Source organism: Emys orbicularis, chromosome 19 (genome assembly GCF_028017835.1).
Source record: "Emys orbicularis isolate rEmyOrb1 chromosome 19, rEmyOrb1.hap1, whole genome shotgun sequence".
NCBI classification, from domain to species: Eukaryota; Metazoa; Chordata; order Testudines; family Emydidae; genus Emys; species Emys orbicularis.
In genome coordinates this window covers 21,758,179-21,770,712 of record NC_088701.1, presented here as the reverse complement: position 1 = coordinate 21,770,712, position 12,534 = coordinate 21,758,179, and the positions used below count along the sequence as shown (strand labels likewise).

Genomic DNA, 12,534 nt, shown 5'->3' with positions numbered 1-12,534 from the left:
TCAATGAGGAAGGACCAAGGTTTCCTCTAACTGTGGAAGCCGTATATATCGGTAGCCAGCTCCTCCCCGGGTCGCGGCACAGGACAGATCTCTCCATATCACACCAATTCTCCTTCCCCATCACTGGCTATCACTGTGCTTGCTCACAGACAGGGGAACTGCCACCCCTGACGTCAGAGCAGCGATTAATGAGGGTTGTCCACCACAGGGGTTTCCTGAAAAGCTAGCAAGAAATTATCCACCTACTTTCTACAGTGTCAAGATTCACTAAGCCAGCTCGGCTCCGCATTGGGATTTCTTTAACCCTTCCGAAGCTGGAATGTCAGTCCCTGGCACGGTTCCCCCCGCCAAGCGTCCTGTCTCCATCAGACAGCCCCAGGCAGAATTCCCTCCATCTGAACCAACAACAGAAACAGACTATGCCAGCTAGAAAGACGCTTGCAAACGCCAGGTTGGCAGCTTGTTTCGGGAAAGGGAGAAGGGTGTCTTAGAGTAAATACAGCTTTTAACCCCTTCCTCCTTGAGAATCGAGCAGGGTTTCATGTGCCACGTCTGTGCCAATTGGAACTGTATGCTCAGCAAGGTAAAGACAACCGGTAGAAAGAACCAGCCAAGCTTCTACGTACCAATACTTGTACAGCCCTGATTCTGAGCAAAAGTTCACTGACTTCTTACCAGCTATTGAATGGGAAGATGCAAATGACAGACACGCACAGACTGAAGGCCAACACTGCAGAAGATGCCTGGATAGCTTTCAATTAGGGGATTATACGGGAACAACAGGACTGGGGTTGAGTTAACCACAGTTGTTAAAACCTTCATGCTGCTTAAGCACCATATGAAGTGTGCCAGCCACTGGTGAACTTTTGTTGAAAAAAAGGGTCTAGGCTCCAGCACCTGCTCATCCCCAAACCTCTCCCCTTCTAGGGCTACTGCTCCTACTTCAAAATACTGTAGCAGAAGATAGCTCTTAGCCACTGGACATTTTAGGTAGCCACCAGGTATCGCAGCAACTATGAGTAACCAAGCCACGGATGTTTTCAAAGGAAGATGCAGAAAAGGAATAGATCAAGGAATAAAATCCAGTGCTGAGATGACGAGAGGGGGGAAAAAACAGCTGCAACTTTGTAATGCCAGGTCCGGGAGCTGGGTTTGAAAATGGAAGGGGAGTTGGGGAGGGGGGAAATAATCCCAGTCCCCCACCTCCTTGCTGAAAACCTAAGCGGTTGCTGAAGTGTCACCATTCAAAGCAGCAGATGCTGCTGCTGTTTCCAGACCCTCCCGCTCCGGGTGATGCTCACAATTCTACATTCTGGGGCTTTTTCAAATTAAATTAACAAACCAACCAACAAACTCGCCTCGTTTTCAGGGGGAGAAGGAAAGAGGTCCATTCAGCCCTCCCAGCTAGTGCATCATATTCAGCAGAACCAGTTCTCAACACTGGCTCTAAAGTGGAGAGAGTGCCATCGAATGGGATTTTCTTCTATATTTTAAGGCAACTCTTTGGAAGAGGTGTGGGGAGGTTTGGGGGTGCAGAATAACACCTCATGAGTCTGTTAATATCCAGCCCAACACAACAAGACATTTATGATGAGAAAAATCTTAGCCAGAAGAGGTGGGGAGGGGGGGGGGGAAACAGCCCTGTAGAAAATCTAACTGCATAACTTAGCCTGACTATGTCAAATGGCACACAGCCAGCCAACTAGTCAATTGCTCACATCGGAACAGTCAACATGCAGCTTCAATCCAAACAGCCCCCTCCGCCCCCCGAAATTTAATTTGGCAAAGGGGGGGGCCTTCTCTTTTTAACTTGAGAAGAAATTGCCAGGGGCAAGGTGCACAAATGCGCAGCCAAAACGCAACAAGACTTGATAGCCCGGCGTGGGGAACTCCTTAATGACATGGAGGAGCGCAGTATGTATATGGGGGATTCCCCTGTTTCCTGGAGCTGCATCCACAGCATCACAAAAAGGAGGAAGGAGAAAGCCTCAGCTCCGGCTCACAACCCCCGGCATGAAATACGGACATCAAAGGAGGAGAGACTCCTGCACTAACCTGAGCATTGAACATTTTTGTAATTAACCCCATTCGACCAACAGAAATCCTGACACTCATTCACCACACTGGAGTGGTACAGAAACCGTCATCATTTAAAACGCTATCAATATTATATTCTGAATCTAGAGAAACGAATCTCCAGTGGTCTCTCTAGCTCAAATTCACCGGAGACTTTATTCTAAAAATAAACTCACCCCAGTGGTTCTGCACTCACCGCAAGTCATCTATTTCCCGTTCTCAACGGAGACTTCATCGCCAGGACCGGTTCTAGAGGAATTTTGCCAGGAGATTTTTTTGCTTCTTGGAAGCCTCCCGCCCCCCCCCCAACCCCCACCCCCACCCCTCAATGAAATGCTAGCTATCTTTGCTGCCGCTACAGCAAGCTAATTGCTCTGACAAGCCGGTCTGAAGCAAAGCAGAGCCCAGCTGTTTGGAAGGATGTCACAGAGCTCTGCCAATAGCCACATACACACCCCCTCTCCTTCTCATTCAAATACTTCAATGGAGCTGCCTCCGCAAGGCTCAGCGAAGGCTTTAAAGATACAGCATCCCTTCTACTGCCAGGCACTATAACTATTGTAGAAAAGATCACCCAACAAACAGAAGCATCGTCTTGGAAGGGAACTGAAGTGTTCGGCTAGTGCTGTGAAGAGTGCCGTGTAAAAGCAGAGGTAGGTTAGGGACAGGTTTAGATGATTATCACTTTGCTCTATCACCATCATCTCCAAGCCAGCGGGAGGTTTGCATTTCTAACAGCTCCATTGTATTCTTCTTTTTTAGCATTTATTATTTGTTCAGTGCTGACAATACTCGCATTCCCTAGAAGGCGGAACCTATAGACAGCCGTGAGGCGATTTTAAGCCGCTCTCTTACTTAACTTGCCCCCGTGAAGAGACTCTTCGAAGTCCTGCCGAACTGCGCAGAGCGCTGCACAAACACACAGGCCGGGTCTACACTAGAAAATTAGGTCAGCTGAACTATATTGCTCAGGGTGTGAAAAATCCACCCCCGCGTGATGCAGACAGCGCTAGGCCGCAGAAGAATTCTTCCATCGACTTAGCTCGTGCCTCTCGGGGCGGTGGATTACCTACTCCGATGGGAGAACCCCTCCAGTCGGCACACGTTGGATTACCTACGCCGATGGGAGAACCCCTCCAGTCGGCACACGTTGGATTACCTACGCCGATGGGAGAACCCCTCCAGTCGGCGCACGTAGTGTCTACACTGAAGCGCTGCAGCGTTTCAGGTGTAGACGGGCCCATTGTTAGAGAGAGTCCAACCTACGAAGAGCTTACAACCGAAACAGACAAGACAGAGAGTGGGGGAGAGAAAAGGAGGTTCACCATCCCTGATTTACAGATACCACCACCACCACCTAGGTCTTAGCTAGCACTTTTCATCCGTAGATCTCAGCACACTTTACATGAAGCAGGTCAGTAATCATCACCCCCATTTTATAGATGGGGAAACTGAGACTCAGAAGGAAGAGACTTGCCCAAGGTCGCCCAGCAGACAAGGGGCAGAGCTCGGAACAAAGCCCAGGTCTTGTGTCCCAGTCCAGCATGGAGATTAAGGGTAAAACTTTCCAGAACATCTAACAGGTTTCAGAGTAGCAGCCGTGTTAGTCTGTATCCGCAAAAAGAACAGGAGTATTTGTGGCACCTTAGAGACTAACAAATTTATTAGAGCATAAGCTTTCGTGGGCTACAGCCCACTTCTTCGGATGCATACATCTAAGCAACTTAGGAGCCTAAGTCCTATATTCAAAAGTAACTTGAACACTTAGGAACCTAAGCCCCATTGACTTTCAATGAGAAATAGGGTCCTAAGTGCGGTGTCACTTTTGAAAATGGGACTTGCTGCAGGTCACACAGGGAGTCTGTGTCAGTCAGACTGGAACCCAGGTGTCCTGAGGCCCTCAGGACGAGTGTTTTGTTTGGTTCCTGATGCTCCTTGACATATATTCCATACTGGATCACTTGATGATTACTTGTTCTGTTCATTCCCTCTGGGGCACGTGGCATTGGCCACTGTCGGAAGACAGGACACTGGGCTAGATGGACCTTTGGTCTGACCCAGTATGGCCGTTCTTATGTGCTTATATTCCAACATACTTGAAGTGGGATGATGAATGACTGTCTTGAGCTACAAAGAAATCTTTTTAAGTAGGTGTTTAAATTTAAGCACACGCTTAAAGCCCCATGCAACTTAAGATGTTTAAAGTGCTTTCCTGAATCAGCACCTTATGGTACGTCTACACTGCAATTAAAGACCCACGACCGTGTCGCTCAGAGCCCAAGTCAACTGACTCAGGTTCACAGGGCTTGGACTGTGGGCCTCAAACCAGCAGTGTTGACATTCTGTTGGAGTCCGGTCTCTGAAACCCAGCAATGGGGGATGGGGTCTCAAAGTCCAGGCTCCAGCCCGAGCCCAAACATCTACACAGCAATTTGTTAGCCCCACAGCCAGAGTCAACTGACCCGGACTCTGAGACTCGGGGCCACGGGTTTTTCTCTGCAGTGTAGACGTACCTCAGAGCCCACGTGAACAACACATGAATATTCTTGACCAGCCATTCTTCCCTCTAAAACCTTTCGAGATGTTGGTAATTATAAATAGTCTCCTCACACTCTGCCCGAGGAAACATTTACATCAGAAGCTGCAAAATGGAAAGACACGGATCCATAGGGTAAGAGTCCCTTAAATCCACCCCACCCCAATCATTTCAAGCCTTTCCCCCCCATGCCTGACAAGCAACACGGAAGACTAAATGACTTGCTCACATTCACACAGGGAGTCTGAAGCGGAGCAGGGAAATGAATTCAGGTCCCCTGAGTCCCAGCTCTTCTGAAACGGGACCCTTTGTGTAGGCTTGGAAGGATTCGATTTTTATCCATGAATGTCAATGTCATCGTACACACACAAACCAACAACAAAAAATATTTCCACCCAGGATCATCAAAATTTACAGGTAGGCAAAGTACGAAAAATACTGCTTGAGAACTCTTCTTAGAGTTTGCTTTAAGGATATTTACTTTGTCCATTCCGATATGTGATGTCGACAACTTGTGTTTTAAATGGTTATAAATCTTAACTTTTTGAATCTCCACATCTATTGTCATTAAATAATTACTGTCCGACACCCCCCCTCATTGTCTGATCCCCCCCAGAACTTCCCACAACTGTGAAAATGTCAAATTGACAGAAAGTGAAAAAAAAATGCTTGAAAATAAATATTGATATTCTCAGTCCAAATTATCATTCTGCCAAGCCTACCCATGTGTCTGGAGTGTGCACTGCCTGCCTAACGTGGGCCCTGATCCTGCAAACGCCCAAGGGAATAACTCAATACACACACCGTCCCCTTGAACTGAATGGACTGGAATTCCTCCTTGCAGAACCAGGGCCTGAGGCTGCACGACTGAGCGGCAGGGGCTGTGTATTTCTCTCTGTACTAGAGACGGTCTCAGCAAAGCTGTGAGGAGTCAGAAGCTAAGGGAGGCGGTGACTGGCTGGCTCTGCAGTAGCGCTAGGCGCAGCTCAGCACTAAGCTAGTCGGGTGGCACATGCTCAGTGGCAGAGAGCGTGTGCTCAGAGTGACTCCTGTGGCAACCGAACCCAGCTGAGCCGCAGAGCTCTCGGTGATTAGCCCCAGAACTCACCATCTTTTTTTTTTTTTTTTTTTTAACTCCCTGGATTTGGGGTTAACCCTGGAGCTCTCCGCTCTGGTCCCCTTGCTCCCAGGCAGCATCTTTTGCTCTTCAGGGCAGCAGGACTTCCCAGGGCTGCACAGGGTCCGGATTCTTAAGCTGCTCCATGCATGGAGTAGAAGACAGAGAAGACCCAGCTAACTGGCCCACCACGCACTCTGCAGGCTTAAGGCTCCTTTGCCATTCCAATGAGTCTCTCCAACCCGTCCCCTCTCTGGCTCAGGGTAGTTTAGCGCAGCCCCTGGCGTACCGCAGCTTGGGTGCTGTGCAGCATCAAAATGAGCAGTGGGGTAAAAGGAAATCCCTAGCATGCCTCCAGCCCCTGCTGTGCTGCCTGGCCTTCCTACCCTCAAGGAACCTCATGCTTCAGAGGGTGTGACCAGGCCTGGCACATCTCCAAGAAAGCTGCAGGGGCCCTTTGGTTTAAACACCACAGCTGGTTATTAAGCCAGACTTAAAGCAGAGAGGAAAGTGCTGCAGAGCCTGACCAACGCCACTTCCTCACTCACAGCACAGCCACCTGCAGGAGGAGAGTTCACAGCCTGCATGTGCTTCTCCCCCGGGACCTTTCAGAGCGCTGCCCTGGGAGGAAGGGGTGCAGATCAGTACAGGCTCATCAGGCCTTTTAAAGATGGCAGCCTAAATACACGCCTCGTTTTCGAGCCAGCAGCATTTCCCCTTCATGAAACAAACGTGTGTGAGGCTTTCCTGGGCTGCACCTGTCCCCCAGCTGGGAGGCAGCAAATCCTGGGTGGGAGGAAGAGACAGGGAGTCAGCCCCCCCACCCCAGACAGTCTGGATTGCAGCAGGGGGCCTGGTAGGCCCCACCTGGAACTTGCCCAGCTCCTGCTTTTCACAGCTGAGCGCTGTTTGCTCAGACCCTGGGAGCGCAATGAAATCTAGGTCAGAGACAGGGAAGCGCAGGAGAGATGCTGAAGCAAAGGGCATTGTTTGTGCTCTAGACTTGCAAGGAGGCTGCTGGCACGTTGCATGGGAATACCGGGGAACAAGCCAGCAGCATAGGTGCAAAGAGCACCCCCAGGCATGAACCTTCCCTCCCAAGCAAATGCAGATGAAGCCCTTGCAGCCCTCCCCGCTTGTGGCCGAAGGGGTCACCTGGCTATTGGGCGTATCCCAAGAGCTGCAATACAAGGTGCTCCCTGGGGTACAGTTTCTAGCTTGGTTTGCACTAGAGAGCACGAAGTTCACACTTCCTGGCACTGAACCGGTGGGACGGCACTGATGCAAACCCCGTTTGTGCAGCCGCGTCCACCCAGCGTGAAGCTGCCGCAGCACGGTGGGTCTGTACGTACGAGGCTAGCTCGGCCCACTAAAACCCTGCAGGAGCTGGGGTGAGGGGCAGTGCTCATCTATTGATTTCAATGTATTTAAAGGGCACCTTGTGTGACCGTTACTAATCAACCCTTCCCCCTCCAGCCCAGAAAAGGGCTGGGAACCACGATCCATTTGGGCTCTGAGTTCCAGAGTTGAGGACCCCTTGCTGACAGCACTCCAGCTGCCAGGTCCCTCCCATTTTGCGTGAGCATCTCAGCTACTGCAGCATCATACGAGGAGAGGCAGAGTCGTCTGCAGACAGCACCGTACCTGTGTAAGGACGCTTGGGTTGAAACCAGCTCCTTCAATTGCATTCAGCAATGCACTGGAAGCCAGCGTAAATCTCAGTGTGCCAGGAGAAGGCGCTCCTGGCACGAACACTGCTCAGCCAGGGGGTGAGCAGTCTGCCCGGCAGCACATCGTATAGTCATTCAGCCTGGGGTTCCCGATGGGGCCGAACGGAGCTAGGTGAACAGGAACAGGGCGCCAAACTCACTAGATGTCCTTTGCAACCGCAGGCCCTGGACACAGAGACATGGATCAGTGTAGCAAAGAGGTGGTGGGGGAGGGAATAGCCACTTGGGCCAGAGGGCTGGTGGAGGGAGGGGTCATCAGATCCACACTTACATCAATGCAGTGACCCCCCCCCCCCCATGGCAGGTACGGGGGAGCTGTGGTGGTTACTCCAGCCCTATGCCTGCATGAGGAATTCTGTCCCTCAATCCCTTTAGTTCCCTGTGGTCTCTAGGGCTTTGAATGGGGAAGGCGGACCCAGTGGCCCACACTTACTTGATCAGACACCTGCCCCACACTGCGGTCTCACTCCTGATCAAGGTAGTTTTCTTCCATAGCGTCAATAAAGGGAAGCAAACATGATCCAAGCAGGAAGCAGCCTCTCCTGTACTGTGGGTTCCAAATGGCAGGTGTTCCTTGGGCCCCTGTTGCCGTTGGACCAAAAGCCCATGGATTTGCCATCAGCAGGGATCTAGGAAATCTCCCTGGCGAGACTGTGCTGCTAACTGGGCAAGGTGCTTTAGATGAACAGCCCGTGGATGCTGGGGAATTGCATTAACTGGGCAGCGACTGCTGAACGAGCTGCGGCCTGTGCTGTCTTGGGCATTGCCAGCCACGTTCCGATTGCAGCAAACGTATGACCAGTGGGAGGGAAAGAGGCAGAGAGGGCAGCGGGACTCCAGGCAGCATGTAGCTACACTGGGATTTGCCCCAATTCCAGCCATGGGGGTAGGTGCCCCTGTGCAAACGGGCAAAGCCATTATTTGCACTGGGAGAGATTTACTGGACTTCCCGCCAGGGAAAGCAGCAGCAGTGCGAACTGCAGCGTATCGCTGTTTACAACGATCTACTCCAAGTGGTTATCCAGGTACAGCGATTTGGGGCAAATCTCCAGGGAGAGAGGGGGCCAACACCCTGAGGCCTGGAATCTAGCATAATTCAAGCAGCCCCTTCCAGCTAGGCTGGGAACGGTGCAGAGGGAGCTGCCTCCAGCTGTCCTGAGCCAGGAAAATCAGGGTGCAGGCACGTGACGGAGTCCCCCACAAACCAGTGTGTCTGTGCCAATGCCACTTGCCGGCCTGCTCCGTGCTTCCTTCAGAGCAGGATGTAACAAGGACACACGAGAAGAGGGACGGAGCCCCAAACAGGAGCCACATGGGGTGCATGGGAAATTTGAGGGTTCCAAATATCGGGGCCAGCCTTCGCCTGCACTACCATAAACCGGGAGTTTGATTTGCAGCTGCCCTCAGCTCACCCCCGCCACCAGGAAACACCGTGCCACTGTTGTGCTGCACAAACCCAGAACAAGCTGCAAGCCTCCCTCGCCACCTCTGCGGCGCAAGGCAGCTCAGGGCAATGCCAGGACAGGGCTAGAACCAGAACACCATATCTCAGCTATCAAATGTAAGCCAGCTCGAGGGAGGCTGGGTTGGCCACGGAGAGTGGGAGAGGAGAATTCTCAAATTAGGTCATAGCGAGAATTAGCACTTTGCTCGTTGGGATCCTATAGGAAAGTGTTTTGCCCTAGATTTGCGTTCCAGTGAACAAAAGTATCAGCTCACTGTGAATCACAGAAGCATCATATGGAAAGCACTGCAAGGCATCACGTTTGTCTGCTGCTCAGAGACTGGATATTAATGGCAGGCTGCGCACGCCGCATTTTGGCAGTGTGCTGCCGGTTATCTTGCTTAACTATTAATGGGGCCGGCCTGCTCTTCCAGCTCACCCCCCGCCTCTCTGCTCCCCACCAAGATTTCCAAGGTATAACGACGACGGGAGTGCCGCTAACGATCAAGCACCCTGGTAGGGATGTGCCTGGCCCATGGCAACGAGAACACGATGCTAAGCAGCCTTCTGGTTCGTAACCGTTTCTGGGTGGACTCCCAGCGGTAGAGGCAGGGATCCAATCTCGGCCTGACACCGAGGACTGGTGTAAATGAAGGGGCTGCCCTGGTTTTCCATTACTGACTACACCCACAATCCACGACACGCCTCAGCGGATGGACCCTGCACCATTAGAGCCAGTGGGGTCTTTTCCTTGGCCTGGAACAGCTCACAGATTTATCCCCAGGAGCACACCTCATACAGAGGAAATGCTGCACTTGATGCATGTTCTCCCTCCACTGCACTACACTCATCTTCTACCTTTTGCTCCGACTCCAGGCCATGTAGCACCTAACAGAGGATTAGACTCAAGTGTGGAAATCCCAGCTTTCCCCGAGGCGCTGCTTGCCCTTGCTCAGTAGGCTTCTCTCCATGAATTCATCTAGTTCTTTTTTGAACCCTGTTATGGTCTTGGCCTTCACAACATCCTCTGGCAAGGAGTTCCACAGGTTGACTGTGCATTGTGTGAAGATATACTTCCTTTTATTTGTTTTAAACCTGCTGCCTATTAATTTCATTTGGTGACCCATAGTTCTTGTGTTATGAGATGTAGTAAACAACACTTCTTTATCTACTTTCTCCACACCAGTCATGATTTTATAGACCTCAGTCATATCTCCCCTTAGCAGTCTCTTTTCCAAGCTGAAAAGTCCCAGTTTTATTAATCTCTCCTCATACGGAAGCCGTTCCATACCCCTAGTCATTTTTGTTGCCCTTTTCTGAACCTTTTTCAATTCCAATATATCTTTTTTGAGAAGGGGCGACCACATCTGCACGCAGTATTCAAGATGTGGGCGTTACCATGGATTTATATAGAGGAAATATGATATTTTCTGTCCTATTCTCTATCCCTTTCTTAATTATTCCCAGCATTCTGTTCGCTTTTTTGACTGCGGCTGTACATTGAGTGGATGTTTTCAGAGAGCTATCCACAATGACTCCAAGATCTCCTTCTTGAGTGGTAACAGCTAGGGACGAGCAAGGCAGGGCTGTATGCAGCACGAAGGTTATGAAATACTCCTGGCGGACAACCCTGCAGCTGGGACCCCACCTGTGTGCAGCGGCTTCTCTCGCACGCAGTTCCAACCAGCAGCACAGCACAGTCCACTGCCCCTGCTGGGGACGCAGGGAGGAAGGACAGCTGCTGCTGTCTCTCCTCCTCCACCAACGCCTCCCCTAGCAGAGGAGAGAACCTGTGCAGCTCCTTCCCTCCCACTAAGGGACTAATGCAGCAGCATGGACAACCCCCTGCCACCTTGCGGGAGAGGCCAGAAGAAAATAAGAAGGCATGGGGGAGAAGGGAGCATGATAAAAGGAAGCCAACCCCATCAGGGAATAGGTGCAGAAGGAGGGTACGGGGACAGGAGGAGGAGAAGAAGAGACAGAAGGAGAGGAAATGAGTGGTGAGAGACGCTCAGGGAAAGAGGGCAGAGGAACTGATCAATTTCAGCAGGTAGCTGGAAAAATCCCTCAGAAATAAAGTCCTTCCCATCCACTCCTTTTAAACACTGACATTCCCTTCTCCTTTGGATAAGGGTCTGTATTTGGGGAAGAGGGGAAATATAGAGAAAAAACTGCCACCCCCCAAAAAACAAATGAAATCACACACACACACACACCCCACACACACACCCCAAGGAGCCCAAAGCAAGCTTTAGCCGTCACACCCATCTGCATCCCAACGCTGTGGGGTACTTGACCAAGGGAGAGGCTCCTGGTTCTCCCTCCCTCCCTGAGCTGCAGTCAGAGCAAAGGGCAAGTTGTCAGCAGTCAAAACAGTGACACTGAACTCCATTGTGAATGCAAGCCAGAGCCTAGGGCAGCACAGCCGTTCTCCCCTCCCTGCCGCCCTGGCAAAGCCGATACGAACGACAAAAAATCTGAATGATCACCCGTTATCACAGGTCGTGGCCAAACTCCCATCATCCCGTGCAGCCCCTTCCGAGCTGGGGCTAGCGTGATTTGACGTGAACCAAATCTGTCAGCGGCTCAAGACAGACACGTGGGCACCAGCGAGCAGTGGAAAGAACGTACTGCTCCATTCAGCTCCCAACAATGATAAATAATTCAGGAAGAGAAATGCCGCAATAGAGAGTGCAGCAGGGTTTAAAAATAGAACATACGCCGAAGTCAGGCGAACGGGGAGGAGGGAAAGAGAGAGACAGAGAAAAGCTGAACAGAAAATGGATCTGCACCGCCGAGACACTGCAGCCAAGCCACCCAAAACTCTGCTTATTGATTTATTAGGAACTCAACAATACAATCATGATTTGGATTGTGGTAGCATCTAAGAACCAGAGTCCTGGACTAGGACTGTGTGTTGATACTTAAAAAGGCATCAACATTTGTCCTACCTTTTTCAGAAGAAGGACTGCATTGGCCAGGCAAGTATATCCAAGGGGGGCGGGGGGAGACACCTGAAAGCAAAACGTCCTTTCTTGTTACCTTTTTAGCTAGCCCCATGCTCGCACACGTGGCTGTTACTCAAAAGTGACCCCATAACTAACACGTCCATTTGTGTGTTGGAGGGAACGAGACGGTCAGTAAACATTTCGTTTTCCCAAATATCCCAGGGTTTAGTACAAAAAGTGAGATTTTAAAAATTACGAGGGAAGGTAACATAACAGGCCACTCAGTGGAAGTGAAAAAAGTCCACTTCTCAGAAATTCAATATTAGTGGAACTCTCCATTGCAACCCAGCCCGCTGCATCTCTTGTTTGCAATGGGCTCCTCTTTGCTATCTTGCTCAACCGTTAATGCAGTTTTAATGAAAACAATCACATTCTTAACCTGGCACGTGAACTGCTAATATAGGGAAGATGGTAAATAAAGAAAAAATACATACACAAATACATGGAACGGTGTTACAATTGAGAGGCCCGCGGTTCCATCAATATTTCATTTTGAAATGCCCTCGTGATCTTAGGAAAATCGACTTGTTCTTGAAAAGCTAATGTGTAAGAAAACACCCTCGGCTGTCTCCTGCCTGCCAAACTGCCCCTGTGGCGCACAGCAGCAAGAGAGCCAGGGGGGT

General features: G+C 50.7%; 1 protein-coding gene across 1 annotated transcript in view; it reads right to left on the bottom strand.

Moving 5' to 3' along the window:
* The window catches only part of R3HDM2 (R3H domain containing 2), a 69,808-nt gene extending 62,376 nt beyond the window's left edge, over positions 1 to 7,432 (bottom strand). The window contains exon 1 of the mRNA XM_065419064.1: positions 7,374 to 7,432. Coding sequence (XP_065275136.1) covers positions 7,374 to 7,417 — 44 coding nt within the window. The 5' untranslated portion in view covers positions 7,418 to 7,432. The remainder of the gene's footprint in view (positions 1 to 7,373) is intronic.
* Between the last annotated feature and the right edge of the window lie 5,102 nt (positions 7,433 to 12,534).